Source organism: Astatotilapia calliptera, chromosome 20 (assembly GCF_964374335.1).
Source record: "Astatotilapia calliptera chromosome 20, fAstCal68.1, whole genome shotgun sequence".
Lineage (NCBI taxonomy): Eukaryota > Metazoa > Chordata > Actinopteri > Cichliformes > Cichlidae > Astatotilapia > Astatotilapia calliptera.
Window position 1 is genome coordinate 18,140,278 of NC_137441.1, and position 27,802 is coordinate 18,168,079.

Consider the following 27,802-nt stretch of genomic DNA (forward strand, 5'->3'; position numbering starts at 1 on the left):
AGCAGAGAGAGAGAGAGAGAGAGAGAGAGCGAGCGGCACACTGGGCTGTAAAATCATTAAAAGATCTCAATAACAACAATACGCCTGCTTTAAGGAGAACATTTAGTTTTGTCTGCTTTCAACAGAAAATGTCATTTGCAGCATTAAGTGACTTCATCCTCACTACAATCCGTATACTTACACATGCGCCGCCATAAAGAATATGTTTATACTATAAAAAGAGGCGCCAATAAAACTAATTCATCAATTACAGGCGATCTATTTCTTAACAATTTTCATGACAGATGTGTGGGGTTTTTTTCTTTTTCTTATGCAGGTTCACTATGACCAAAACTCCAGACTCCCAGTAAAACATCACGCCAGTGTCACAAGATAAAGTTCAGGAAAGTTTCTGCATAGTTCAGAGGCTGCTCAGCAGAGGATGAAGATGTGCGTGAAATGGACTGTTACGATTGGTCAGAATTATCCCATGAAAATGTTAACTTTTTTTTTTATAAAGAAGGAAAACACATGTAGTCTTTTCATTTAAATGTATATTTTTAAGTTAATTAAAATCAAAGCTAACGCTATGCCAGCTTCTCACTTTGGTTGACAGTGTAAAACCAACCTGATGACATGAACTTCCAGAAAACCTAAAAGTCAAACAAACACATTCAAAGTTTCAGGGCTGTGAGCACAAACGAAGCCGTCTGAGCCCAAAAACAGCTGTAAATCAGTGTGGTCGTTACAGTGAACATCGCAGACTTTTCTCTGTTTGTTTTACTATATAAATTGATTTATTGTGAGCAGCAGGAATATTAACAGATGGAGAAATTTGCTGAAGCACATCGATCACTATAGTCACAGATCTGTCTTTAACAGTCTCATTATTTTTTCCCCCTTGTTTGTATGAAAACATCTGCTGATCACAATTACTGACAGTCTGATATAATAAGTAGCTTTGCTTGAAATTGTGCAGGGCATGTCTGCGGGGATGGGGTTGGGTTTCGAAGCCTCAATAAAGTTTCGACACAACTGCTTTGTTTCAGAGTGTCACAAAGCCTCGCTTTGCCATTCACTAGATAAAACCCAGTAATCAATTTTAGAAATTTACTCTTGAGCCGTGCGCCATTATTTAGAAAATATTCCACCACCGCCGCGCTGTGAATCTTGGGATGGTTTGGGCCACGAAGGAAAAAGGAGGCTACACATCGAGGCTTTTGAATGCGCCCTTCGAAGGCTGCAGCCCCTGAATTGGGACACGGCTATGTATGATATATATATTTTAAATAAAGTTGAAGAAAAAAAACGTTATCATAGTCATGAGACTGTCTTTATGGTGCATTCTGGGAACTGTATTTTGGCGAGTTTTCATTTCTCATTCATTCTCGCTGACAGTAAGTCTAGAATAAAACTCAACCTCCCAGAAACACCGCGTTCACACATTATTCGATTGGCTTGGTACTTCGTTTCCACACTGTAGGAGACACAGAAGTGTCAGATTTATTTAGTTTGATAGAGAAATCCCCGGTCAGGTTCAGTTTGCAGGGAATGAAGAAAACTAATTACAAAAGAAGCTGTTTTGTAGCGAATGGTCTCCAACGCAGCGGATAATTACAATGCGTTTTGCCGATATAAGGAGTGGCAGTCGTGCTAAGTAACTGGTCTCTATTTTCAAGCTAGCAGAAGATGGAATGTACTTTAACTGTGTTTTATGCATGGAAATGATGCTAATACTTTAGCTTTAACCAGTACCAGCGAAGTCGATGTTCATATTTCGCCTCACTGTCACCGGATGCTTTGCTGTTATCCAGTTGGTTAGCTAGTTTAGCTTCTTTCAGAGAAGCTCCGGCCATGGAGGAAGTTGATAAAATTCTGATTCACGCCCTAAAACAGGTTGGGACGTAAGTATCAACAACAGGGTTTCATAAATGCCAAGCAGTGCACTGTGATCTTAAAAGTAAGCATAAGTTACCGAGCTGACATGTTTACAGGCTAATGGGAAGTTTTCCGCTCAGTCCTGTGTTGAACCAGCCCCAGTCATATGATCATGCTGTATGTGGGTTATTTGAAGCTTGTGTGGATACGACCAGCTTTGTAGCAGCTAAGAGTTATTTTTTTTTGTCTTCGTGTCCCGCAGGGAAGTGCCTGAAGAAATTAATAGCGTGAAACAGTTCAGTAGTGAGCTGATAGTAGAGGCGGTGGTCAGATGTATTCGGGTGATCGATCCTGGTCTGAGCAGCACGCTGGCCACCTCCCTCCCTCCGGGTATGTCTGCCCGCTTCAGAGTGGGCATGAGCCTGGCACAGGCCTGTCAGGTAAGATATCTGAATGGAACTGTTGTCCCCTGTTATCACTGGCTGAATCCAGTCAGGCAATTGGCAGTGTTCAGACACAAACACTGTAAGCAGTTGTCTACTTAAAGAGTTTGTGCACAACTAGTTCTTCGCAACAGGAATCATTAACTGGTAGAGAAAGTACAATTAGGAACCCCACCTACACGTTGTTTCTCTTTTCACCATGGAAAGAAGAATGTGAAAAAAGCTGACAACCTAGTTTTTTCCAAAACAGTTCAATGTAAATAAAACGCAGTGATAGACCCTGATGGTTTTAATGCCATAGCTTATCTGCTGTTTGTATGAGAATTAAAAAGTGTGATAGCTCTGGGTCCCAATGATTTTCTGTCTCTTTGTTTTACAAGAGAGAAAGAGTCATCTTCTAGTAGTGATGTTTTGTTTGTTCTGTAAAGAATGCTGTGAGTAAGGGATTGATCAAAGTTATTCAAGATGACTTCTAACATCGTTAGTGTGCATCTTTCCACCACTTCCCCCAGTGTGTCCAGTCTGGCTCCAATTACAGAGCTAGTTTATTTTTAGGATGGGAGATGTTATCAGAACGAGAATGTGATCAGCTCTAAGCTGTGAGCGCAGTGCCATAACCTTGGCTCTGTCCTAAAACTCTTCGCTCATTTCTCATGCTGAGAGGTGAGGTGAGCCCCACTTACTGCAATTTAATGCCGCAGTTTTCATGAAACACTGCAGAAATGAACTGAAATGAGCTTTTTCTTGGCACTGTGCACACACTGAGCGGCTTCTCTCTGCTGAATCTGTAACAACAAAATGTGGACAATAAGTGATCTGACGGTAAATACAGTTTTGGGTTCTTCTTTATATTGTACAATCCAGCTGTTCCACATAGATGTCAGGTTTGTAGGGAAAATCTCCTCCTTTAGATAAATCTTGCACCACACCTGAATCCTAATCCTCTGAACCCTGTGCTCAGTGCGGAATGATTTCTATCAGAAGCATATTGATTTTCCTTTATCTGAGCTGACGCACTGTTTTCAGAGAAAAACATTTGTGTGAAGTCTGAGCTTACACTGAATTATTTTGGTTAGCAGGCCTGCAGCGGCTCCCTCACACTCCCTCTAGATTTTTCACGCTGCTCCTGGGAGAATGTTGGTTTTTACTGAAGTGAACTGCCTGCATCTTTGTATGTAAACTACAGCACATTGTTTGTAGATCACCTTGCAAATTTTGGCCCACTTTGCCTCATAGGATATAGAATGAATCCTAAGGACTGCAGTACTTCAATGGACAGTACTGATGAACACTGATAATGCTTGAGCACACTTAGTTAATATTGATCATTATTATAGAGCTTATACGGCGGTCTGTGCTCTTTATGGAGCAACGACTCCATAATCCAGCTGTATGATGTTCAGCTGTGAGTTTAACAGGCTGTTTTTTTTTTTTTTTTAATATATATATAAATATATCAGGCAGTTATGACAGGAAATGAAAAAGGAATAACAATGAAAATGCTTATTTTGTTGATGTTTTTATGAATGGTCAGATGATCCTTTGCAGTGGGATGGAGCTTTCTCTCCCCCTTTCATAAAGGATTGTCCTTGAAGAATTAGAATTAGTTACTGTGTGGATCTTTTCGGGGTTTTTCTTGCATGGTTGAATTTGACCTTCCTTTCATGAATGGATCCTTAATAAAATAAATGATTAATTTTACAGTTTCCAAGTTACATGATCTTTTCTCACTTGAACCCACTGAGTTTGGTTTTGTCAGCATTGTCTGTTGTATACAGATATTTCTATTTTTCATTCTTCTCATTACTAAAATTTGTATCAATAAATATTTTTCTTAAATTGTGAAATTATTTCTTTCTGAGTGATGAACCTGTTCTGTCTTTACTTTTGAAAGATTCTACCTTCCTGGGATCCTCTTTTTACACCCAGTCATGAGTGCATTATTTATTTTTGGCTGAGCGTTACACAAATTTAATTCCCTTGTTGCTTGTACCTCAGTGTCTCCTGTGGTAGTTAACACATTATGAATGAAGACGTGAATCCTTGGAAGTGTTCCATCAGGAAGGACATGCGATGTAAATATTTACCAAATAAAAGATGAAAGAAGATGTTTTTCACCTCAGCTGTAAAACACTGATGTTTATGGGTATTGTCGACTCATGACCCTGTTGGGCAGATGAGCGACGTGGTTATCCAAGTTTGTCAATGCAATAACTTGAGAATCAGGTGCCGTCTGAGTTGAAATTGATAACATCAGTGTATCTACTAAAAATCTCAGATGAATTTGAATTTGAGTGACCTCGACCTCAAGGACAAGGTCAGAGGTTAAAGTTTCTGAAAATCTTGTGAGTGCGATAACTTGAGTATGAGGTGACATAAGATTTTAAAAGTATACCACAGGTGAATCTACTCGGAGGCTGAGGGGTACTGCTGGCTGCTGCCAGTATTGTCTTTGTACTATTTTTAATTTAATATAGGCTTCAAATGATTTATTGCACAGCTTAACAAGTTATAGCCTGTACTGGAGTTTTGGCTTATCTTTCTCATCAGGTGAAATTTCTAAATTGTTAATGACAACTGAGAAATTCAGTGAGTGATGAAGCAAATAATGTTCACCGAAGATATAAGAGCAAAATTGCGTATTATTAGAAAAGTACAAAATTAGCTTTCTGTTGTCTCAAAGTAAATTCTTATTTTTCAGGACATTGGATACAAAGGAGAGCTAGGATACCAGACTTTTCTGTACAGCAGTGAACCAGAGATCCGCTCCCTGCTCATGTTTCTGGTGGAGAAGCTGCCCAGAGAAAGTGCTGAGACTTCAGACCAGCCGACAGGTGCACTGACACAGTTTATCTCTGGCATACACATAGTTTCATATAATATTGGAGATATAGACTATATTGTCTAGTAATTGTTGTTTTACTTTAGCCTCTAATGTTAGATGTAATTAGAGTATTATGAGATACAGCTACAGGTAAATTCAAAGGTCTTATTTTGTGAATTTTTTTTCTGTCAGTGCAAATCTTTTTGAGACACTCGAGTAGAAAATGTCTCTGACATTCAGCAGACATTAAAACAACCCACTGACCCAGGCAACCTGATGGACAGACAAAGGCTGTTGTTGTGTTAACTGCCTGAAAAGCACGAGGCCCTGATCAAATGGCTAAAAAGAGAACTGATAGAATAAGGTCTTGGCACTACAGGCTATATGAACAGGGGCAAGGCCATAAAAGGCTTTATATCTTATTAATAACATTTTCAAATTAATTCTACATTTCGCTGGAAGCCACAACAGAAGTGATTTGCCAATTCAGCCAAGTTGTTGAATGTTGTCATCCTGCCGGGCAGGCAGACAGGTGGCTGACATAAACAACCCAGTTTGTGATAACTTGAGATTAAAGCGATGTAGGAGTTTCAAATTGATGCCGTAGTTTTGTCTACTAATAGCTAGAACATACAACTTTGACAAGTATGAAGCTCAGTGACCTCCACCTCAAGGTCAGGGTTCAGAGGTCACGTTTTATGAAAATCTTGTGGATGCGATAACTCGAGAACTAAGTAACGGAGGAGTTTCAAATTGATACCATAGGTGCATCTTCTAGAAGGCTGAGGGGTACTGCTGGCTGCCACCAGTATTTTCCTTGCTGTTATATCTATAAACCACGTTTGTAGTGGCGATCCTGTGAGGACTAGGGATGGAAATTGAGAGCTGGTTCTCTACAAAAATAGATTCCCAGTAGTCCAATTCCTTGTAATTGTTAATATGCCTGCATATCAATCCCACTTATTGGTTCTTACAGTCAGCTGATTTCAGTCTGTGTGTCAGAGGAGAAAAATAGTGGCAACACAACTTCAGCTTTTGATGAGCAGACAGATTGCAGCCTGTGTTTCTACCTGGTCGTGTTTCTACAGTAGAATCACCTACTTTGAAGTGTCTTTGTTCTGGTTTTACATCTTTGATTTGTTAATTGATAAGTTATTGATAAATGATATTGATAATGGACTCAGAATCGCCAAATTCTTATCAATTCCCACCCGTAATGAAGAACAAATATGTGTGAAAAAAGCCAAACAAACAAAAAATGGTTGTTCTTGAGATCAAACATATCTTGGTTTTTAAAAAAAAATCATTTACATATATATGTATATACAGGTGCAGATAGGACCGCCTTACTGGAGGGTAAGTGGTATGACGCCCGATCTATAGGGAAGTTTTGGGTTCGGGAGACATGAGCAAAGGTAGCTAGCGCCCAGTGACAGGAAATAGCTAAATAGTTAACACTCTGTGGAATGCTAAGCTAGCTAGCCTAAGAAGGCTGAGATATGCCCTGAAGCGAGAAGAGGTCTTTGAATAACGGTTATGCAGAAAGACCATTTAGGGTTGGTTGCTCTGCCCTGTCGCCAAGTTTCTAAGTAAGTATATTTCTAAAGGTGACTTTGACATGGAATTCTCACCAGATGTTGGTAACAACCCATCCAATCACCACATGCAAGGAAATCAAACCTTAGATGTCCAACAATTAAGTTCTGTAATAATGAGAAATAACACAGGGACTGAATTTACTGAAACTTATTGAATACATCATAAAGTAGCATTTGTTGGTGCTGATAGCTTCAAGATGCCTCCTGATTGGAGAGGCTAGTTGCAGCATTGCTCAGGTGTGATTTTGGCCCAGTCTTCTATGAACTCTGAGCTTTAGTTCTTAAAATTTTCAGTAGATTCAGATGAGATGATTGTCTGGGCCATTCTATTAGCCGAGTTTTCCTCGGCTGTGTTTGGGATCATTATCTTACTGAAACGTTCACCTCGTTTCATTTCCATCATCCTGGTAGATGGCAGCAGATTTTTATCAAGAACGTCTTGGTACATTTTTCCATTCATCATTCCTTTAGTTATGTGAAATCCTGTAGCTGAAAAACAGCCCTCATGATGTTCCCACCTCCAAATATCACTGTTAGTATGGCATTTTGGGGTCATATGCAGTGTCGTTTGACCTCCAGACTTTATGGTATATTATGACATCCAAAGAGTTCTATTTTGGTCCCATCAACAGGGAATATGCTCCCAGTATTTCACAGGCTTGTTTAAATGTCTAAACTTTGAATGTGCTTCAACGTGCTCTTTCTTCAGCAGTGGAGTATTGCATGATGGAGCATGCATGCAGGTCATGGCGGTGGAGTGCATCACCTGTTGTCATCTTTGAAACGTTGTTTTTCTGTCCAGTGGTTCTTGTTTTAGCTCCTCTGTCTGAAATCTTGGGGGCGAGGGGGGTTGCCTGAGCCTTTGTGATTATTACTAGCATTATTACGTTGTGGTGGGATTGCTGTCATTCCTAATCGCTTCCACTTTATTAAAATACCACAAACAGTTGACTGTGGAATATTTATTTGTGCAGGCGGCATCCTGGAATTCAATGATTCATTTGTGAAATGCTACATTTTCTTATTTTGAATATTGGATCAATTTGAAATTGATGACAGTAGCATGTATCAAAAGCTAGGACGGGGCCATGTTTACCCCTGTGTAGCATGCTCTCCTCTTTTAACAACAATTGGTTAATATAGACACAGGGACATATCTACGGTGGCCCCTAGAGACAAAGCACGTACAAACCCCAAAACACTTGCAAACCCCAAAACACTTGCAAACCCCAAAACACTTGCAAACCCCAAAACACTTGCAACTAGGGGCAGTGTTGAGCTCGATTTGCAAAATAAACGGCAAGTTTGTCTGTATGGGACGGTCTAGTCTCCGTCGCGCTTCCCAGGTTGCCTAGCAACCATGATACTAACCGCTAGAAACGTGTCATACAACTTGGTTTGACAGAAATGAAGGAGAACATATTTTGTTCATTTGTTTGTTTGTTTCTACAAGAGCTTTGTGTGATTTGATAAGTATCTGAGGCTGAGACCACAGGACAGTAAAACATGATTTTTGGGCTTCATTTTGGTACTGAACAGTCATTTAAGATTAGTTAGTAAATAAGAATTAGCTGATGTTGTTCATGAGACTAAAGTCATATCACTTTGGTAATGTAAATATAATATGGCCAATATTATAGTTATTATATTAATCATTATTAGCTATTACAGCAGTGAACATGAACTCTGTGCCAAATAGGGCTGCTCAATTAATCGAATTTTAATCACGATTACGATCTGGGCTTTCAACGATCATTAAAAATGACTGAGCCGATTATTAGCCCCTCCCTCATGCTTTACTCTCGCGCTGCTCCGTGTGGCAAATCAAGCGCACTGCTCTGCATTTCGAACACGCGTCACAACAATTAAGAGGACCCGAGGGAAGCTCGGAAAGCTAAGCAGAAGTTATTTGGAGAGGAGTGGACTGCCGTTGGTTGAAAAGAGAGGTAAAAAAAAAAAAAAACTTCAGTGGTGTGGAAACATTATGGGTTCGCGGAGTCAGACGTGGATCAAGTAGACACAGTGTGTAAACTTTGCTATGGTGTCGTAGCTGCACCACAGAGCAACACTGCAAAGTTTACATTTTTCATTTATTTCTTTTATTGCAAAAATTTGCACTGTTATCAGTATTTGCACACTATTTTATATTATTTTTTAAAGTAATTATTCAATACATTGTTATTGTTAACCCTTTAAAGCCGGTCAGAGCAGCATGCTCGTTTTGTATAACTATTTTTAAATCCCTGTAGAACCTGAACCGCTAAGCTAGCACAATAAATTTTTTTCCATATGAAACCAGAGGAGTTGTACTTACATCTTATGCCATCAGCTTGTCCTAGGTCACGGTTTCCTTCCACATATAGCTTTGCAAAAATTGCATAAAAAGCGCTTGCAGGAACAAAAACATAATATTCCAGAAACACGCTTTGCCGATCCGATCAGCTGTTCTTAACACTTCCCACATTGAAAAAGATGTCAACGCGAACTATCGCAAGTGACGTCATTTTCGCGGAAAATGTAGTTTTTTACTTGTAGGCCTTAGAACTCGAATTGCACTGCTGGAAATAGTTTATTTTGATGCACATGCACATTCTTTGCAAATTTGCATCATAGGATTGTTTTTTTGTTTTTCCTGCAGTATATAAAAATTGCTGTATCTCCAAAAATAAAACTATGAAGACACTCAAAATAAATTTCCTGTTGTTGTAAACTATTTTTTGCAACTTTTTTGTATTTAAAGTTTTGAGGGATAAGCCTCTTAAATTTCTCCAAGTAGAAATATATGTAAAAAAAACAAAAACGATTTTCAATTTTTTTGTAGTTTATTGCACTTTTTTGCAATTAATGTAGTTACTATGGACTTAATACATACACATTTTTAAAATATGGGCTATAACAGTTGTATTGATGTATAGCAACTTGAAATGCTCCCACAAATGGCACTACAGCATGTAAAAAAAATATTATAAGCTCTGGCGGACTTGGTTCTATGGTAGATCTTAAAGGGTTAAATAAATATCGTCAAATAATCGTGATCTCAATTTCAGTGAAAATAATCGTGATTATCATTTTTGCCATAATTGAGCAGCCCTAGTGCCAAATACTGAGCTTCAGTACAGATTCAAGTTGCAGTTATTTATATGTCTTATCACCTTAAATCTTTACTCAAAGACAAGTATCTTTGACAGTGTGTATATAGGTGTATCATATATAAGAGACAAATGTTGTTCCTTCAGTATGTTGGCATTACTAAATTTGGCTCATTGCTTACATATATTTATAAAAAGAAAATGTACGGGCTGTAATAACTGTTTCTGATAAAATGAAGAGTAGACTGATATATTGAATATTCCTTTATTGGGTGAGAAAATCAGACCATGTCATAACTGCTTTAAGTCATACAGAATAGATATCAGAGCCTTAAACAGGCTGGCTTCTGCTAAATGGGTCAAACTGGGCAGAAAGTATACAAACACATAACATCCTTACAGAATATGATGTAACACTATAGATCAACTTACCTCAGAATATATAAAGCATATAAACAATTACAGCAATATGATGCAACAAACACAGGAGTGCTACTAATCCCAAATACTCAAAGCTTCATAGAACTGAAACAAACATTTATTTTTAGGTCCATTCTGCTGCTGATACATACTTTAGGTTTCTGAATATTACACTTGTTGCTGCCTTTCATAGTGTGTAACTTGAAGGCCCTGAGTACTTTCTCCCACACTGAAAACACTGGAATGATATAATTATTTGAACATTACCTAATAAGACTGATTCAGGACAGACAATTAGTTATTTCAAACTTTTCTAGCAGTCCTTCACAAACAGGGAACAGTCTGTCTATTCTCTCCATCTGTCAGCTGGCTCTTCCTCCTCCTCTTCCTCACACACTGTTGAGTTTGTCCTGGTGGATCATCAGGGGTGCAAAGCCTCACAGATGATGTGCAGCAGTGGGTCCCTCAGTCTGTCCTCACTCTGGACACTTGCAGTTGTCACACATGGAAATCAAATGTGTGATAAGCTGCAGGATTCAAACACAAGTGTAACTTATAAATACATGTTCATACTTTTATTCCACAATCAGAGAGAAAGAAAAAGAGAGAGAGAGTGCAGGACAGACAGACAGGTGACAGTCTCGGGTGTATACACTGCTACAAAACAGCACAAAAGAAGGAGGATTTAGTGTTTGTGTTATTACGAATCAAGAAGAGTTCCCAGATGGTACAGTGGACACATGTGTGACCTTAAAATGCGGCCTTCAAGGCTGCAGACCCCAAATCCGGTCATTGGTACTTCCTGGCTTGTGTAGTAGGTTGTTACTAGGTAACTTTGACTACGATGACCTGGATGACTGAGAACCTTCACAGACATGTTACTAGGTAACAAAAGCTCAACACTGCCCCTAGCGTCCTGGAGCACTTCCGTTGTTTTTTGGAATTTGCATGTGTTTTGGAGTTTGTACGTGCTTTGTCTCCAGGGGCCACCGTACATATCTGGTTTAATAGGCGTTTGCAGATCTATGTGATGGGACAATAACGTATTCATTAAAGGTTCAGAAAGGTCACAAATGACCTTGTGCTTAGTGAATACCTCAGGTAGCAGACACCAGAGAGAGAAGAGGAGCCATGATGGAAGGACAGGTCCCTGCACGACAAGCGGCAGGTAGAAGTGGCTGACATCCAGAAATCCTGCTAGTGGCTGGACAAAGCTGAAACATCTGTTCCTGTATACTGTTACATTTTTTATATTACACCTCTAACCATCCTCTCTGAGATTGATTTAAGTTGTTATTGGAGATATCATGTCCAAATGCTCCCTGACTGCTGATCTTTTTCGGTGGATTTATAGTGTGCTTACGATCTCCTTGCAAGCTCATAATAATCCTCAGAATAACCTCAGGTCCAGTTCACACAAAAAAAACAATGTCAGCGTCTTTTCAAAAGCTTGTATCACTTAACAAGGCAGTCATGTCATTTCAGAGAATCAGGACCTTGTTTATCTTTGATCATATAATATTCTGAAGAATGATTCGGGCCTTGACACGGGCTTTATTTGGACACGCCCCCTTTACTCAGGACAGACCTCGGGCTTCAGTGTCAAAGATAATATCTCTACTTGGTTTAACACACACAAAATTAAAGCAGGACCAGGAGCAGGAAAGATAACCAGCAACAACGCTTGCAGGTGGATCTGTGGCCTGTATAATGTCTGACGGCTAATTATTGAGTGAGCCAAGGTGCCAACTGTGGGTAACTGGTGGCAGCTGAGTCCTGGAGTGAGAGTGGAAGTTTGTCCAGTCAGTTGAACTCCAGATCTAGAAGGAACATTCTGGTCCTGGAGTGCTAGACCAGCTATTTATTCTCTTGACGATATTCGAGGATGTGTTTTAGAGTTTATCTAACCAGTCTACCTGTTTTGTGAACCTGGGACCAAATCCCCCTGAGATACCCTCTGAGGGGTATTTGGCATGTTGTTACAGACCATTTGGTCCTGGTACAGAGCTTGGTCTGCATTGTCAGCCATAAGTTGGAGTTGTTCTCAGTGGGTGTTGCACTCTGCCAGGGATTTGTTTATAATACATTTTATGGACAGAATTTTTAGGCGTAGCCAAGTGGGAGAAGACTTCCACTCAGAATCTCTGCTTTTTGCAGATAATGTGGAAGTGCTGGCTTCATCAGGTGGTCCCCTCCAGCTCGTACTGGAGTGGTCCGTAGTCAAGTGGGAAGTGGCAGTAATGAGAATTAGAACCTAAAATAACACTCTTAGGGTGCCCCTAAAGGGTGCCCCTCCCACTCTTGGATGGGGACAGGTTAAGTGGAGAACTGTGTTTAATCTTGTAAACTTGTCTTGTTCATGTGAGAAGAGAGGGGAGGGTGGATCGGGGCAAAATTCAACACGAGTAAAATCATAAACTACCTACCTCCTATTACCAGTTTTATTTCACTTTTTTATGCCAGTTAGTTTGTATAGATACATAACTGTACGTACTAGTGAGTAATTTTAAAGTGAATTTCTGCGACCCACCTGTAGTAACTTTGTGGCCCAACAAGGGCCCTGGCTCACACTTTGGGAACCACAGCTGTAGAAGACGACACATTTTTCTGCTGTGGATTGTTTAAAAAAAGTGATGTGATCATGATGTGGACATGACCGGGGCACTTTTCATCAAGGACGATGCATTTAAGTCACCCAAAGCTTTGGTTTTTGTCTTCCTTTAGGGAAATCAGTGGTACTGGAGAGAACCATAGCTGCTGCGATCAAAGCCCATCTTGCTGTACCTTGGCTGCCTCCAAAATGCAGACTACCACTAAACTGTGAAACACAGGTTAACTAATGCCCCATTCTGCTCGTTGTTATATGCTATAGTTTTAATTTTGTTTTTGAATGTATGTGTATAATTATGACTGGCAGTGAGTGAGACTTTTGAATTACATTTTTTGTGTCTTCATGGCATCAGTACAACGTATAAACTATGAAATAATTTATAATATTCTTATAAATAATAATAAAGTGGAGCTAAACATAGCTATGTTTCCTGAGTTAACAGACAGCCAGGTAAAGATCAGTTTTGTTTATAAAATGTTTTACTTCTATTTTCACATGTATAGAGACAAGGAGTCATGCACAGCTTCCACGTCCAGCCCCTCAGCCTAACAAACTGCACTAAAGGCTCAAGCAAGAGGCACACAAAAGGTAGTCCTCTTACTGTACACACACACACACACACACACACACACACACACACACACACACACACACACACACACACACAGTGTGTTTTTTCCTACTAATTATGAATAATGAAAATGTTCAGTTTGCCATCACACTTGCAGTGAAATCACTTCTGAAAAGTTTTTACAAAAGAGAAAGTGTGAGTGAAATGTAAGGTGTGCTGTGTTTGCAGAAGTGAAGGACTACCAGCGGGACGTTCTCTCCCCTGTCACCGCCCAGATTTCCAGTCAAGCTTCTGTGGTGGCGTCCATACTGGAGCAGCACACAGCTGAAATAAGTGCTGCTCAGGAGTGGGACAACGAGTGGAACAATCAGGGACTGTTGTCCCGCTTTACTCCACAGGCAAATATTCACACAGTCCTATTTGAATCTTAGAGTTATTTGCTTCCTATTAACCTAATGTTACTAATGCCAGTACAAAAAAATGTCCAAAAGTTCATTATTTTGTAATTTAAATCAAAAAAGTTAACTTGGATATATTGTATCAACATTTAAAAATATTCATGCCCTTTTTGTTTCATTATTGGCTTGTAGTAAGTCAGTAAGTAATGTCTTTTTGAATGAAACTATGAAGGTTTTTCACAGATTTCTAATCTTTTGAATCACACGAGTCGATATAGTATTAACTATACCCTGTTGAGTATGCTCTGTCTAAATGCACCAAATTTGAAAGTGTTAACTCCTTGTACACCTCTGTATGAACATGTTTATTGGATGTTGTGTAACAGGAATATTGCTTACGGAAATTCACCCGGTTGCATAAACGGATCGAGGACCAACTGCGTTCTGCTGCCCTGCCCTCTTCTCATAGTGCCTTTGGTGTTTCTCGCTCCACCTCTGACCTGTGTGAGCTCCTGCAGGCCTTCAAAGGCTCCGTTCAACCCGGCCACATCCTGACCAAGGGCACACACTTCACCCACACACAGAAGTTCAACTTCACACAGGTAGAGACCTCAGCATTGTTTAAAACAACTGCATACATACAGTTTGATCCTCACAAAACTCTTAACCAGTGAAAACATTTTTTTCAGCCTAATTTACACTTTGTCCAACAAATGAATGCATTCTGATTGAAGTTTGACCACCTCAGCAAACCTAAAACAACCTGCTTGACAGTTTGAATTCTTTTTTTGTGGGGCATTTAACACATCCTGTCTTTAAATCTGTAAGTTTGGTCCTGAATGTATCTCTCAGGTCTCACAAAGCCTACATCACATCCTTCAGCCTGTGTAAGAAATTTCACTGAAAAAAGAAACTTAAAAGTTGAATGATTGTGTGGTTTACTTCTACCACACAGCCTCTCTTTCCACTACTAAATTAGATACAGATAACAATAAACTTACCTTTACACGTCATTACTTTGGGCTCAGTAAATTGAAATGAAGTTTTATTTCAGTAATGCTGCAAACTAAGTGCCTGAAAACTCTTTAGAATTGCTTTTGTTTCTTATAACAAGAAAGATTTTCACTGTAGTTCTAATAGCTCCTGAGTTGAGCAACTTCCTGATGGATCCTGTCTGTGACTCCGTATGTTTACAGATTCAAACAGGAAATTTTAATGCAAAGTTTGTTCTGTGAAAGTACGCATTGTTACAACAAATAGACTTGGCCTTTGCTCTGTAGAGTTTACATGTTCTCCCCGTGCCTCCAGGTACCCTAGTTTTTTCTAAAGACATGCACCAACTACATGTTTTTGTTAATTAGTAGTTGTTAATTAACTGGAGATTTTAAATTGCCCATAGCTGTCAGTAGTTGTTTGTCTCTGTGTTAGCATGGGCAACCTGTCCAGGGTGTAACCTACTTCCCCCTTAAAGCGTGTGTGTGTGTGTGTGTGTGTGTGTGTGTGTGTGTGTGTGTGTGTGTGTGTGTGTGTGTGTGTGTGTGTGTGTGTGTGTGTGTGTGTGTGTGTGTGTGTGTGTGTGTGTGTGTTCTACAGGAATTGCCTCCAGTAGCAAAAACCATCCCGACTAATCATCAGTCAGAGGGGGATGTACAGCTGGGTCAGCAGGAGGAGTTGGCTTACCTTCAGCAGCAATTCCAGCAGCTTTGCAGTGAGGTTGACCATCTAGCAGCAGACATGAAGCACATGAGTGTTACCAGTGCTCAGGTAAGCTCACCTAAGATGAACCTGATGGACTGGTGGCAGTCAATAGTTACTTTTTTCTCTTTCTCCCGTTTTCATTCAAAAATAAGAACTGAATACACTGCAAAGATGTCATTTACTCTAGTCTCTTTCTCCTGAGAGGAAACTGGAGTGTATAGCTGTTTTTCCTACTTATCTGAAATGGAGAAGTCATTATTGACTAAGTTGATTGAATTGTTCATGTTACAAATGTGTCTTTCATATCTTACTTCATTTTTTCACTTAAGTATTGCTACTAATGATAGAAAACATTTGGTGAAAGGTTTCAATTAGAGGAACGAGGGACAGAAGGCAAAACTTGTAAGTGATTTTTAAAGAGTTGCTCCAAAGAGCTCGTTTGTCACCCTTTATTTTGAATTATGTAATGCCCACTTAGACATTTAAGCGTTTTAATTTATTTTTGTTTTTGTTTTTTACTTTATTCTAAGTTGTTTTTCATGTACCTCAGTGCTGTCCCAGCATTTTGGAATAAAAGAAGTGTTTTTCTCAGGTTGTCTTCAGTAGGCTTTAAAAGCTGGTGACGTGGGTGATGTAATCACGAGGGCTAAATGCCCCTAAGCAGCATCTAGGAACGTCGACGGTAATGTCTTGTGTATCCACCAGGGGGAGCAGCATGGACGTACATTCATTTGCAGGCTTGCTACACTATATGCTTAGACCATTTAAATTTGTTCAAGGATTCTGTAATTATATAATCATATTTACATTTTATATTATAATTATAATAGAATCATAACGTTGAGCCTTTCTATAAAACATACGTATTTGATTGCAGCAATTAAAATAGAGCTTGTCCACACCGAACGAGCAAGACAGAAGACGGGAAGTGACGCTTGCACTCTGTGATTGTTGCTGATTTATATTTCTGAACATGAAAGCGTAGAACAGTTATTTACCTCCACTGCTAATGTTCTTATATAAAATGCAAAATCAAAACGTAACGTGAATTCGTTAATTGATGGATGTTGCAACACCCAGCAAGTAATGCTATACAGATGGGCAGGCAGAGAGCACTGCTCTGGCACTGTGCATGTAAAAGCAACTTCACATTCTCCATTTGCATTTGTTTCATATGGCAAGTCGCCTGTACGTAACTTAACAATCACCAAAATGTTATGGCAGTGGACTTTTGTTCAACTCAACACTAAGTATGGAATGAAGAATTTGAAAAATATGACACTTCCCAGTTTGTCTTGTTTCAGCTCGAGCATATCCAAACATTCAGTTACCTCCAAGAACAAAACCCTCACTGTTGGAACAGACGTTGATGAGTCCTGCGAGTTGCAAGGGCCAAATGATGTCATCTTACATTAAAGAGAGAGAGAGAGAGTGTAGAGGGTTTTTTTTAACACGACGTCAGATGTAAAGCTTGTAGAGAGATGATTCCTGTATTTAAGGATTACAATTTGAGTCATTATGAGATGTAACATGCATCAGAGTGTTTGGTGGCTGAAAAGCTGGACAAACTGCATGAGCTATACTTCCCATTGATCTCAACTGGTTCAGTCAGACATAACCAAAGGGCTGAATGTGGCCGTACAATGCCCAGGTTTGCTCTAGATTTAAAAAGTAAGACGAAGATCAACAAGGATGACAAAATCCATCTGTCGTTCTCTCTATAATCTTTTGCTTATCTGGAGTCAGGTTGCAGTAGCAGAAGGCTAAATAGGATATTTCATATTTCCTTTGTTCCCAGCAACATCTCAATGGGAAGTCTACACCAGTCTAGAGGTCAGGGGAGTTAAACAGATCTGTCTTGGCGGTTTGAGGTCTGTAATCCATAACATGGTGAGAGTTATGGGTTGCAACATGCGTAGGAGTGGTAAATTCTTCGTTACCACTTCTTGTTCTGCTTCCTTTTCTTTACTCCTGACACTGTCAGTCTGTTCATCTCACAGACAGAAGTGACAGTATACTGAAAGGTGCTGACAGAAATGTAAGAACCTGTGGAGGATATGAATTGTCACAATCTCTGAAAAGAGCAAAATGAGCACAAATGATTGTTTCCTGATTCAAGATTCACAAATATGCACGGCGACGTGGCTAATGATGTAACAGAATAACCTGTAGATGCATATAATAATATCATTTTTATTTATTTGTGGTGTGGTGCAGGTGTTGGATGAGCTGAAACAGAGAGAACTGAGAAACTCTGAAAAAGAAGAGAAAATCCAAGTGAAGAAGAAAACAATTGATCTTCTGCCAGATGCAGATAATAACCTGCTGAAACTTCAGGTAGGAGCTGATGCTTGATGTCACCCAGCCAAGCAGGTCTCACAGATCCACTATATATATGTGCCTTCCTCTCTGCAGGCTCTGGTAGAGGCCAGTGCCAAGCGAGTCGTGAACCTGGCATCTCAGTGGGAGAAACACCGTGCTCCACTCGTTGATGAATATCGCAGACTCAAAGACATCTGCAGCAGCAAAGATGTATGTCGTGTAACAGGCCTTTTGCTTTTCTTTAACAATAAATGTACAGTTTGATCATTTTTGTGTATTTTCCGCAGGTGGAATCATCCAAGAAGCTGTCCGAAATCAAGTCTTTGCATGAAAAGATCCGTGTTTCTACAGAGGAGGCCAAGAAGAAGGAAGATGCATACAAACAGCTGGTATTGAAGATACTAATTACATTTTTATTGGGGTTGACATAGACAAATTTAAAAACATTAAAAATGATTTTAATTTGTAACGTTGAGTGGTTGATATACCTTTAAATAACGTGAAAATTGTATTTTCTAAGCCTGAAAAAAATGTCATGAGAAAAGGCAAGGAAATTTGCTCCACAGATCCCTTTTCTAAAGTAGTGCATCTCCAATACATCAAATTAGGTCATTCATTCTTTGAAGCTTGTTTCGTAATATAAGGTTTATAATGGTTATGGCAAGTAGTTGGAAGGATTAGTTTGCAAAATATGTGTTTTGGCTGCTGAATGTAATAAATGTGCTGGTCTTTTGTCCCCGTTTGCTTCTAACGTAGGTAACAGAGTTAGAAAATCTTCCTCAAGATGCGTCTCGCTCAGCGTACACTCAGAGAATTCTAGAGATTGTCAGCAACATCAAGAAACAGAAGGAGGAAATTACAAAGGTATGTTTAAAACCAAGAACTGAAGGAATCTTAATTAGTGAATTTTACATGTCCTATGACCAGACCAGCAGTCTGCATACCTAGGTTCCTGATTTTTAAACACCTGTGGCCATAGAAATTATTGAGCTGCATGAATTAGATTATTTGGATGGTGCGTGAATAATTTTGGCAATATAGTGTATTTCTCCCAGCTTCTGTTTATTGGCTCCCTGGGATATCTAGGATTTAAAGTCCTTTCCACATAATACAGTAAATGGTAAATGGCCTGCATTTGTATAGCGCTTTTCTAGTCCCTAAGGACCCCAAAGCGCTTCACACTACATTCAGTCATTCACCCATTCACACACACATTCACACACTGGCGATGGCAAGCTACATTGTAGCCACAGCTGCCCTGGGGCGCACTGACAGAGGCGAGGCTGCCGGACACTGGCGCCACCGGGCCCTCTGACCACCACCAGTAGGCAAACATGGGGTTAGTATCTTGCCCAAGGATATGCAGCCAGGAGGCAGCCTGGGATCGAACCACCGACCTTCTGATTAGTGGCTGACCTGCTCTGCCACCTGAGCTACAGCCACCCTATAATACAAGATCTTGAATAAACAGGCCCGATCTTAACTTAATGTCCTCAGATATCACCCCATATCTTATCACCCTAGCAGAGTACTTGTTAGGGCTGGATCAGGTAACCCTGAAGCAGTACGCCTGGGCTGCTGCAGACTCACTCACCATTTCTTCTTCACTCATCTAGTTATAATAGTGTGAATGCCTCAAGGCATTCACACTATTGAGATCCTGTTTCTCTTTAAACTTTGTTCTTCTACCTTATTGTGTGAATGCTTCACAGGCATTCACACTATTGAGTTCCTGTTTCTCTTTATACTTTATTCTTCTACCTTACTATTCTAGTTGCTCAGACCTTTGCTGGTTAACTACTCCCTTAGTTTTCAGCTGATTTTCACCATTCAAACTTTAAACTGTTCAGCTCTTTCCGCTGAAGCGTGCTATATCTTTTGGCGCTCATACCTTTTATACTATTTGAGATATTAAGCTTTTTATGCCATTTTGCCTAATGGGACCACATTATCAGTGTGATCACCAGCTTAGCTCGCCGAGCTGAGCCATGTTTTAGCTCAGTGAGATGAGCAGCCGCTCTCAGAGCAGGCGGGCCGGGTTCGAATCCCGCTTATGGCAACATTTTCTTCAGTTAACATTTCAACAGTTTTAACTCTTTTCCATGCAAATTTCAGCTTTTTCACCTCTTTTTAGCAGAATTTTCAGTTTTTCACTACTTTTCAGCACAAATTCCAGCTTCTTCAGCTGTTTTTAGCACAAACTTCAGCTTCTTTACCTCTTTTCAGCAGAAATTCTGCTAATTCACCTGTTTTCAGCGCAAAGTTCTACTTCTTAACCTCTTTTCAGCAAAAGAATTCTGCTGATTCACCTCTTTTGAGTACAATTTTCAGCTTTTTCACCTCTTTTCGGCACAACTTTTAGCCTCTTCTGCTCTTTTCAGCACAATTTTCAGCTTTTTCACCTCTTTTCGGCACAACTTTTAGCCTCTTCTGCTCTTTTCAGCACAATTTTCAGCCTTTTCACCTCTTTTCAGCGCAATTTTCAGGTTCCTTATCTTTTTTTGTTTGCTGAACCTTCAGCATTTTCACCTCTTTTCAGCACCATTTAGCTTCTTCTGCACAGTGAACATTTTTTCTCTCATCATATCTTTGTTTGAGATCAGAGCTGGTTTGGCTCAATAGGAAGAGCAGCTGCTGTGAGATCTAGTGGCGCAGGTTCAAATCCTACATGTGACATTTGCTGCACATCTTCCCTGCTTGCATGTACTCTGCTTTATTGACACTGCTTAGTGTACTCTTATATTCCAGTACAAGGCATTCACACTGCATTTTCGCAGGAAATGCAACTTTTTCTAGTTCTAGTTGCTCCGACCTTTGCTGGTTAACTACTTCTTCAGTTTTCAGCCGATTTTCACCATTCAAATTTTCAACTGTTCTGCTCTTTCTGCTAATGCCAGCTATATCTTTTGGTACTCATAACTTTTATACTTTTTGAGATATTAAGCTTTTTATGCCATTCTTTTGGCCCATTTTACTGAATGGGACCACATTATCAGTGTGATCACCAGCTTAGCTCGCTGAGCTGAGCCTTGTTTTAGCTCAGTAAGATGAGCAGCCGTTCTCAGAGCGGGAGGCCCAGGTTCAAATCACGCTTAGGACAAAAAAAAAATAATTCAGTAAACAGTTCAACTTTTTTTTAAACTCTTTTCAACACAAATTTCAGCTTCTTCACCCCTCTTCAGCAGAATATTCAATTTTTCAACTCTTTCCAGCAGAAAGTTGAGTTTTTTTACTATTTTCAACACAATTTTCTGTTTCTTCTGCTGTTTTCAGCACAAAGTTCAAAAGTTCACCTCTTTTCAGCACAATTTTTGTTTCTTCTGCTCTTATCAGTGCAAATTGATTTTTTCATTATATCTTTGGTTGGCATCAGAACTGGTTTGGCTCAGTAGTATGAGCAGCCGCCGTGGCGAAGGTTTGAATCCTACCTGTGGCGATTGCCACACATGTTAGCCTGCTTGCATACACTCAGCTTTCTCGACACTCTTCACTGTACCCTTTCAAATACAGCCATCTTTAGCAAGCAGTTCAGCTTTTACAACTCTTTTCAGCAGAAAGTTCTGCTTCCTCTGCTGTTTTTAGCAGTTTCTACTACAAGACATTCACACTGCATTTTCGCAGGAAATACAACTTTTTGTAGTTAAATTCTGTCTTGCTTCCATAGTGTACTTTTTGTCCTCTGCTCTCTTCTTTTCCCCTCACCCACAACAAGTAATGGCAAATGTTTGCTCCTCTCTGAGCCCGGTTTGTAGGAGTCACCGTGTCCTCATGAGGTCTTTTGATTGTTTGGGTTTTCTCTCTGTTTTTACCCCTCAGCCATAAAAGGTTGATGAGGTCTGGTGTACAGGCTGGCAGGTGGCGTGAACACTCAAGTTTGTGAATGCGATAACTCTAGAACGAGGCGACGCAGAAATTTTGAAACGTGTACCAAAATCCTAGAGTGAAGGTTTTCAGTCATCCAGGTCATCGCAGTCTAAGGAGTTTGGAAAGAGAAGCGTCTGGACTTTAAGTTTCTTGAAGACGTTTCACCTCTTATCCGAGAAACTTCTTCATTTCTAAGAGCAGTTGGTAGAAAGAGCAATCACACACGAGCCAAGGTTTAAAAACGGGTGTGGGTATACACCCTGGCTCGTGTGACTAGGCAGAGGATCAGTAAGGACACTCCCATAGGGCTTAAAAATCTGAGACTCTCCACCAGTTGCTCTTAGAACTGAAGAAGCTTCTCGGATGAGAGGTGAAACATCTTCAAGAAACTTAAAGAAGTCCAGACTCTTTTCTTTCCAAGCTCCTTAGACAGACCATATGTGCATCTACTAAAAATCTCATACGTTTGAATTTCAGTCGAGGTCAAGTTTTCTGAAAATCTTCTGAATGCAAGATCTCAAGAAGGGAAGTCATGTAGGACTTTCACATTCGCACCATGTGTGCATCTGCTAAAATCTCAGACAAGTTCAAATCCTGGTGATTTGAAAATCTTGCACCTTAAAAATTCAGATTTAACACTGTTCACTTTCCTTTCAGATTTTATCAGACACTAAGGAGCTCCAGAAAGAGATCAATAATCTGACTGGAAAACTAGACAGGACATTTGCTGTGACTGATGAGCTGGTCTTTAAGGTAGTAGAGAATTTTTATTTTCACAGGATTGGAACTCTTCTGTCTCATTGTTCAGAAATGTTATGCATAATTATGAGGATGATTTCTTTTTAGCATTTTACCATTTCTCAGCAAATTTTTTTTCTTCATTGAACAAATGTTTAGTAAAAAGAGGTTTGAGTTCTTCCCAGCGATGGGATAGATGCTCTTTAATCTTGTCATTCCCTGACTTGATTGTTTTCTTTTTTTCCAGAGAAATCAGTTGCTCCTGTGTTTATTTTGTCAATAAATATTTGTCATGTATGATTTGTGTAGGATGCCAAAAAAGACGAAACCGTCCGCAAATCCTACAAGTACCTGGCAGCCTTGCATGAAGTATGTCACTGTTTGTCTGTGTATCATATATTACTATACCCTTGATGACTATCAACAACAAATGCTTTCATCATCTTTGATTCTTCTGTAGAACTGTAATCAGCTAATCCAAACCATTGAAGACACCGGTACAATCCTGAGAGAGATTCGAGATCTCGAGGAGCAGGTAGGATTTATAGTTCGACTGCTGCAGTGTTGATTGCTGTGTTACATTGGAATAGAATCAAAAGTCAAAGTTGTCCAGCCTGGAAAGAGCTGCGGGATGTAGTTAACTGTGACCCGATGAGCAGGATGTTGAAGGCCGTGGTAGAAAGGATAGGTGAGGTTGAGCAACCCATTGCAATGCCTTTTCCAAGCTGATGCCAGCTGGTTGTGGCCTCTTGAAGTGTAAAGGTGGCGACTGCTTGGCTGTACTCTGAGGGGATGGCTTGGGACTTCCAGGCTATTCTCATCAGTTTCCAGAGGAGCTTCAGCACCATGGGACAGTTCTTGTACACCTTATGAGGCATGCCATTTGGTCCTGGTGCCAAGGCAGCTTTATTTACCACAAGATTAATTTCAGACCATTTGGGAGGCGCAGTATCAAACCTGAAGACTGGCTCAGTGAGACGAGGCACATGCTTGTGCGAAGTGGGGTGTTCTCAGGGTCACATAATTGAGTCTTGGTGTGCTCTTCAAGGTCCTGCTGGGTGGCAGCTTTCTGTTATTTTTCTCCTCCAGTAGACTTTTACACGTATTAAAAAGTGTCCTGAAAGAACCTCATCCGCTCCTTTCTCTTTCTTGTTTCCGTGCTTGTGGATCCGCTCTGCCCTCCTCAAGGTTAAAACCTGCTCTTGATTTGGACCCAAAGTAGCTGCCTCTCCTTTATAAACTTAGAAATCTCCTGCTCAGGTCACCCTTTTCCCCGAGGATGTTCTTCCTGTGGGTTATTGCCTCAAACCTCTACCCACCGATCCCCACAGACAATGCTGTCAAAGAGGTTTACAGATTTTTCTCTTTAGTTTAAATATTTAGTCTTAGCTGAGAGTTTTATTCAATACTGTATTTATGAAAACAAACCAACAAGGAAAAAGTATTAGACTTGAAATTTGAGGGCTATTAGTTGACCAGCAACAGTCACAGATTGCTGAGGTCTTTTTGTTTGTTGTTGTATTTGCTAAGCTACATTATACCTGTAGCAGGTCCATAGTAGGCACACAGTAATTATATTTTTATCCATGTTTGTCTTTAGTCACCACAGGCAACATGTCTTTTAAAAAAATCTTTGGTCTTTTGGTCATTTTGTGTTATTCTCTGTTAGATTGAGACAGAAAACGGAAACAAAACTGTGGCTAACCTGGAGAGGATTCTGGAAGACTACAAAGCGATTCGACAGGAGAACGCTTCACTCGCTGCCAAAGTGAGAGAAGGATGAAAGTACAGCTCTGCTTTATGAGGCTAAAGTGAAAACATGAATGGGACTGAAACAGCACTTCAGCTGTCACACTTAGATGTTTGTCCATTAATGTGGAGACCCGCTTTTCTTTGAAAAAGACAAAGTGTGTTTTGGACCACAGGAACTCTGTAATTGAAATGCATGCCATGGATGGACAAATAGGTCAGTAGATGGAAAATGTTGAATTTGTACTTGGTGTGCCTGGGGGATGATTGTTATGCATTCAACTGAAACACGACACTGGGCAGCAGCAGGTGCTGTCATTTATAACGATACATGAGACATCATAAGATGTTGTGATTGAAATTTAATGTTTTCCTTTGACATTTTAAAACACAAGTAACTTTTCCATTTTCAGACCTTCAGTCTATAAGTTGTCATGATTTCATGTGAGCTTAAGTTGAGCGAATGGCATTTGAATGTAGTTAATCTGTCGTCCATCAGCAAATTGTTGTATATATGGTACCAGCCTAAATAAAGATGCCTTACATGCTTGAAGATACTGTGATTTTTATTTATTTATTTTTTAAACAAGTAGCAATGATCCAATAATACCCCAAAGCAGAGATTCTTAATGATATATATGCTTTCAAACATAGTGCTGAACAGCTATTTGAAGATAAATAAAACAACACGAAAAAAAAACTACACTTTAAAAAAAAGATAAAACAAAAGGGAATAGCAATAAGAACCAGTAAAAACTTTAGGCATACAATTAAGACACATAGGATAGGGTGAACATGTGGGTCTTTAACTTAGCTTTGAAACCCCCCCACAGAGCATGCCTGCCCCAAAGATGGGGCACGAGAAGAAAATGGTTTTTCTTCTCGCTTTAGGAACCCTTAGAAGGCCAATATCCTGAGACCAGAGCGCACAGGATGGAATATAGGGGTGCAAAAAGGCAGAGAGATATGAAAGTGCAAAACTATTTTAAAGCCTTGTAGGTGAGCAACAGGACCTTAAAAATTCAAATTCAAATTTTATTTGTCACGTACACAGTCATACACAGTACGATATGTAGTGAAATGCTTGGACAACTACTCGTGACCTAAAGAAAACAAAAAAAGGAAAGGCTATGAATAAGATAGGAAATAAATATGCAAAATTAAAAAGGGTAAATTTAACTAGGAAGGAATAAAATATAAATTAAGGTTAAAAATGAAATAACTGTACAACACAAATTAGAATGAAGGGTAAATTTAACTGGGAAAGAATAAGATAAAATATATAAATTAAAGTTGAAAATAAAATAACTGTACAACAAAATACACAATACACAATATAGAACTATATAAGAATGTATGAAGAAATCTAAATCTAAATAAATATATACACAATAACAGCAGCTGTACAAGTATTAACTGGAAATGAAGAATATAGTGACCAGTGTTGTGAAAAAACAATGTCCAGAAAGTCCAGTGTGTGTGTAAGAACCATATGTGTGGGTCAGTACTGTGTGGTGGTGTGATTGAGAGACCGTATCGCCTGCGGGAAGAAGCTCCTCCTCAGTCTCTCTGTGTTGGTCTTCAGGGAGCGGAATCGCTTTCCTGACCTCAACAGAGAGAACAGTCTGTTGTTGGGATGGCTGAGGTCCTTCACGATCTTCCTGGCCTTGGTCCAGCACCGCCTGCTGTAGATTGAGTGCAGGTCAGGGAGCTCGGAGCGGATGGTGCGCTCAGCTGACCGCACAACCCTCTGTAGAGCTCGTCTGTCCTGCATGGTGCTGTTCCCGAACCAGGTTAAGATGTTTCCCGCCAGGATGCTCTCTATGGTGCACGAGTAAAAGTTCCTGAGCACCTTGGAGGGCAGTTGGAAGTCTCTCAAGCGTCTGAGGTGGTAGAGACGCTGTCGGGCCTTTTTCACCACAGTGTTGATGTGACAGGACCATGACAGGTCCTGCGTGATGTGAACTCCGAGGTATTTGAAGCTGTCCACTCTCTCCACTGGGCACTCGTTGATGACGGGGGTCTGGTAGTTCCTCTCCTGCTTAGTGCTGAAGTCCACTATCAGCTCCTTTGTCTTACTGACATTTAGAAGGAGGTTGTTCCTCTGGCACCAGTTCTCCAGATTCCTAATCTCCTTCAGGTAGGCCGTCTCGTTGTTATCAGAGATCAGGCCCACCACGACGGTGTCGTCAGCAAACTTGATGATGGTGGTGGAGCTGGTAGTGGCCACACAGTCATATGTGTACAAAGAGTACAGCAGGGGGCTCAGAACACACCCCTGGGGGGCTCCAGTGCTGAGAGTGGTGGAGGCTGAGACATGTCCGCCCATCCTTACTGCCTGTGGTCTGCCAGTTAGGAAGTTGGAGATCCACTGACACATAGATGAGCTGAGTCCCAGATGCTCCAGCTTGGTGGTGAGTGTGGAGGGAATTATGGTATTAAATGCAGAGCTGTAGCCTATGAAGAGCATTTTAACATAATTCCCCCTTCTAGTGTCCAAGTGAGTGAGTGATGTGTGGAGGAGATGAGAGATGGCATCGTCTGTGGAACGATTTGGACGGTAAGCGAACTGTAGTGGGTCCAGTGTGTCTGGTAGTGAAGAAATGATGAAGTCTCTGACCAGGCGTTCAAAGCACTTCATCACTACTGAGGTGAGGGCTACAGGGCGATAGTCATTGAGAGAAGCAGGGTGGGGTTTCTTCGGGACAGGAACAATGATGGACTCTTTGAAGCATGTGGGGATCACCGACTGAGATAAAGAGATGTTGAATATCTCAGTGAACACAGGAGCTAGCTGGTATGCGCAGTCTCTTAGGATACGACCTGGGATGCCGTCTGGTCCTGCTGCTTTCCTGGTGTTCACTCTCTTGAAGGCTCTCCTTACTTCATGCTCGGAGATGACGAGCACGTTTCCGGTGCTGGCAGTATCTTCCTGTCTGCAGCCGTTAGCGCCGCTAACACTAGCATTGTTGGAGACCTTAGCTGCAGCCTCGAAGCGAGCATAGAAAGTGTTCAGCTCGTCTGCCAGAGTCACGGCCGCGTTCGTCATACCGGTTGTTGGTGCTTTATAGTCCGTTATTGTCCTTAGTCCCCGCCACAGGCTCCTAGAGTCACTCTGTTGGAGTTGTGACTCTAGTTTCCTCCCGTAGCGCTGCTTCGCCTCTTTCACCGCCCTCCGCACGTTATATGACGCGGCTTTGTACGGGTCCATGTCCCCCGTCATGAGTCCCGTGTTGTAGGCAGCGGTGCGGGATCTCAGAGCGTTGCGGATGGTTTTATCCACCCACGGCTTCTGGTTGGGAAACGTTGTGATAGTCTTTGTCTCCACGGTATCATCCGCTAGTTTCCCGATGAATCCCACAACCGCTTCCGTAAACACGTTGACGTCATCGTCGGAGCTGTTTCTGAACATGCCCCAGTCTGCGTCATCGAGTGCGTCCTGTAACGCGGCCACCGATTGATCCGTCCAGCGCGCGACCTTCCTCTGAACCGGAACTTCCTGTTTCAGCCTTTGTTTGTATTTTGGCATGAGGAAGATGGCGGCGTGATCAGATTTGCCAAACGGGGGGCGGGATTGTGCCTTGTAGCCGTCCTTGACCGTAGTGTAGCAGTGGTCCAGT

The 27,802-nt window shown here is 40.7% G+C and overlaps 1 protein-coding gene across 1 annotated transcript; it reads left to right on the plus strand.

Moving 5' to 3' along the window:
• Positions 1-1,413: 1,413 nt before the first annotated feature.
• ccdc22 (CCC complex scaffolding subunit CCDC22) lies at positions 1,414-24,735 on the plus strand. The gene is made up of 16 exons (XM_026153953.2): positions 1,414-1,883; positions 2,120-2,297; positions 5,002-5,134; positions 12,956-13,062; positions 13,346-13,430; positions 13,642-13,811; positions 14,198-14,413; positions 15,405-15,575; positions 17,727-17,846; positions 17,925-18,041; positions 18,119-18,220; positions 18,588-18,695; positions 22,353-22,448; positions 22,743-22,802; positions 22,894-22,968; positions 24,103-24,735. Exons 1-16 carry the CDS (start codon positions 1,834-1,836, stop codon positions 24,214-24,216), a joined length of 1,902 nt encoding a protein of 633 aa, XP_026009738.1. The 5' UTR covers positions 1,414-1,833; the 3' UTR covers positions 24,217-24,735.
• Positions 24,736-27,802: the final 3,067 nt, after the last annotated feature.

Coding starts and splice junctions, on each gene's coding strand:
- ccdc22 (XM_026153953.2), top strand. CDS start 1,834: ATGGAGGAAGTTGATAAAATTCTGATTCACGCCCTAAAACAGGTTGGG. Junction 13,431..13,641: donor AAGCAAGAGGCACACAAAAG/GTAGTCCTCTTA, acceptor CTGTGTTTGCAG/AAGTGAAGGACTACCAGCGG. Junction 18,042..18,118: donor ACATCTGCAGCAGCAAAGAT/GTATGTCGTGTA, acceptor TATTTTCCGCAG/GTGGAATCATCCAAGAAGCT.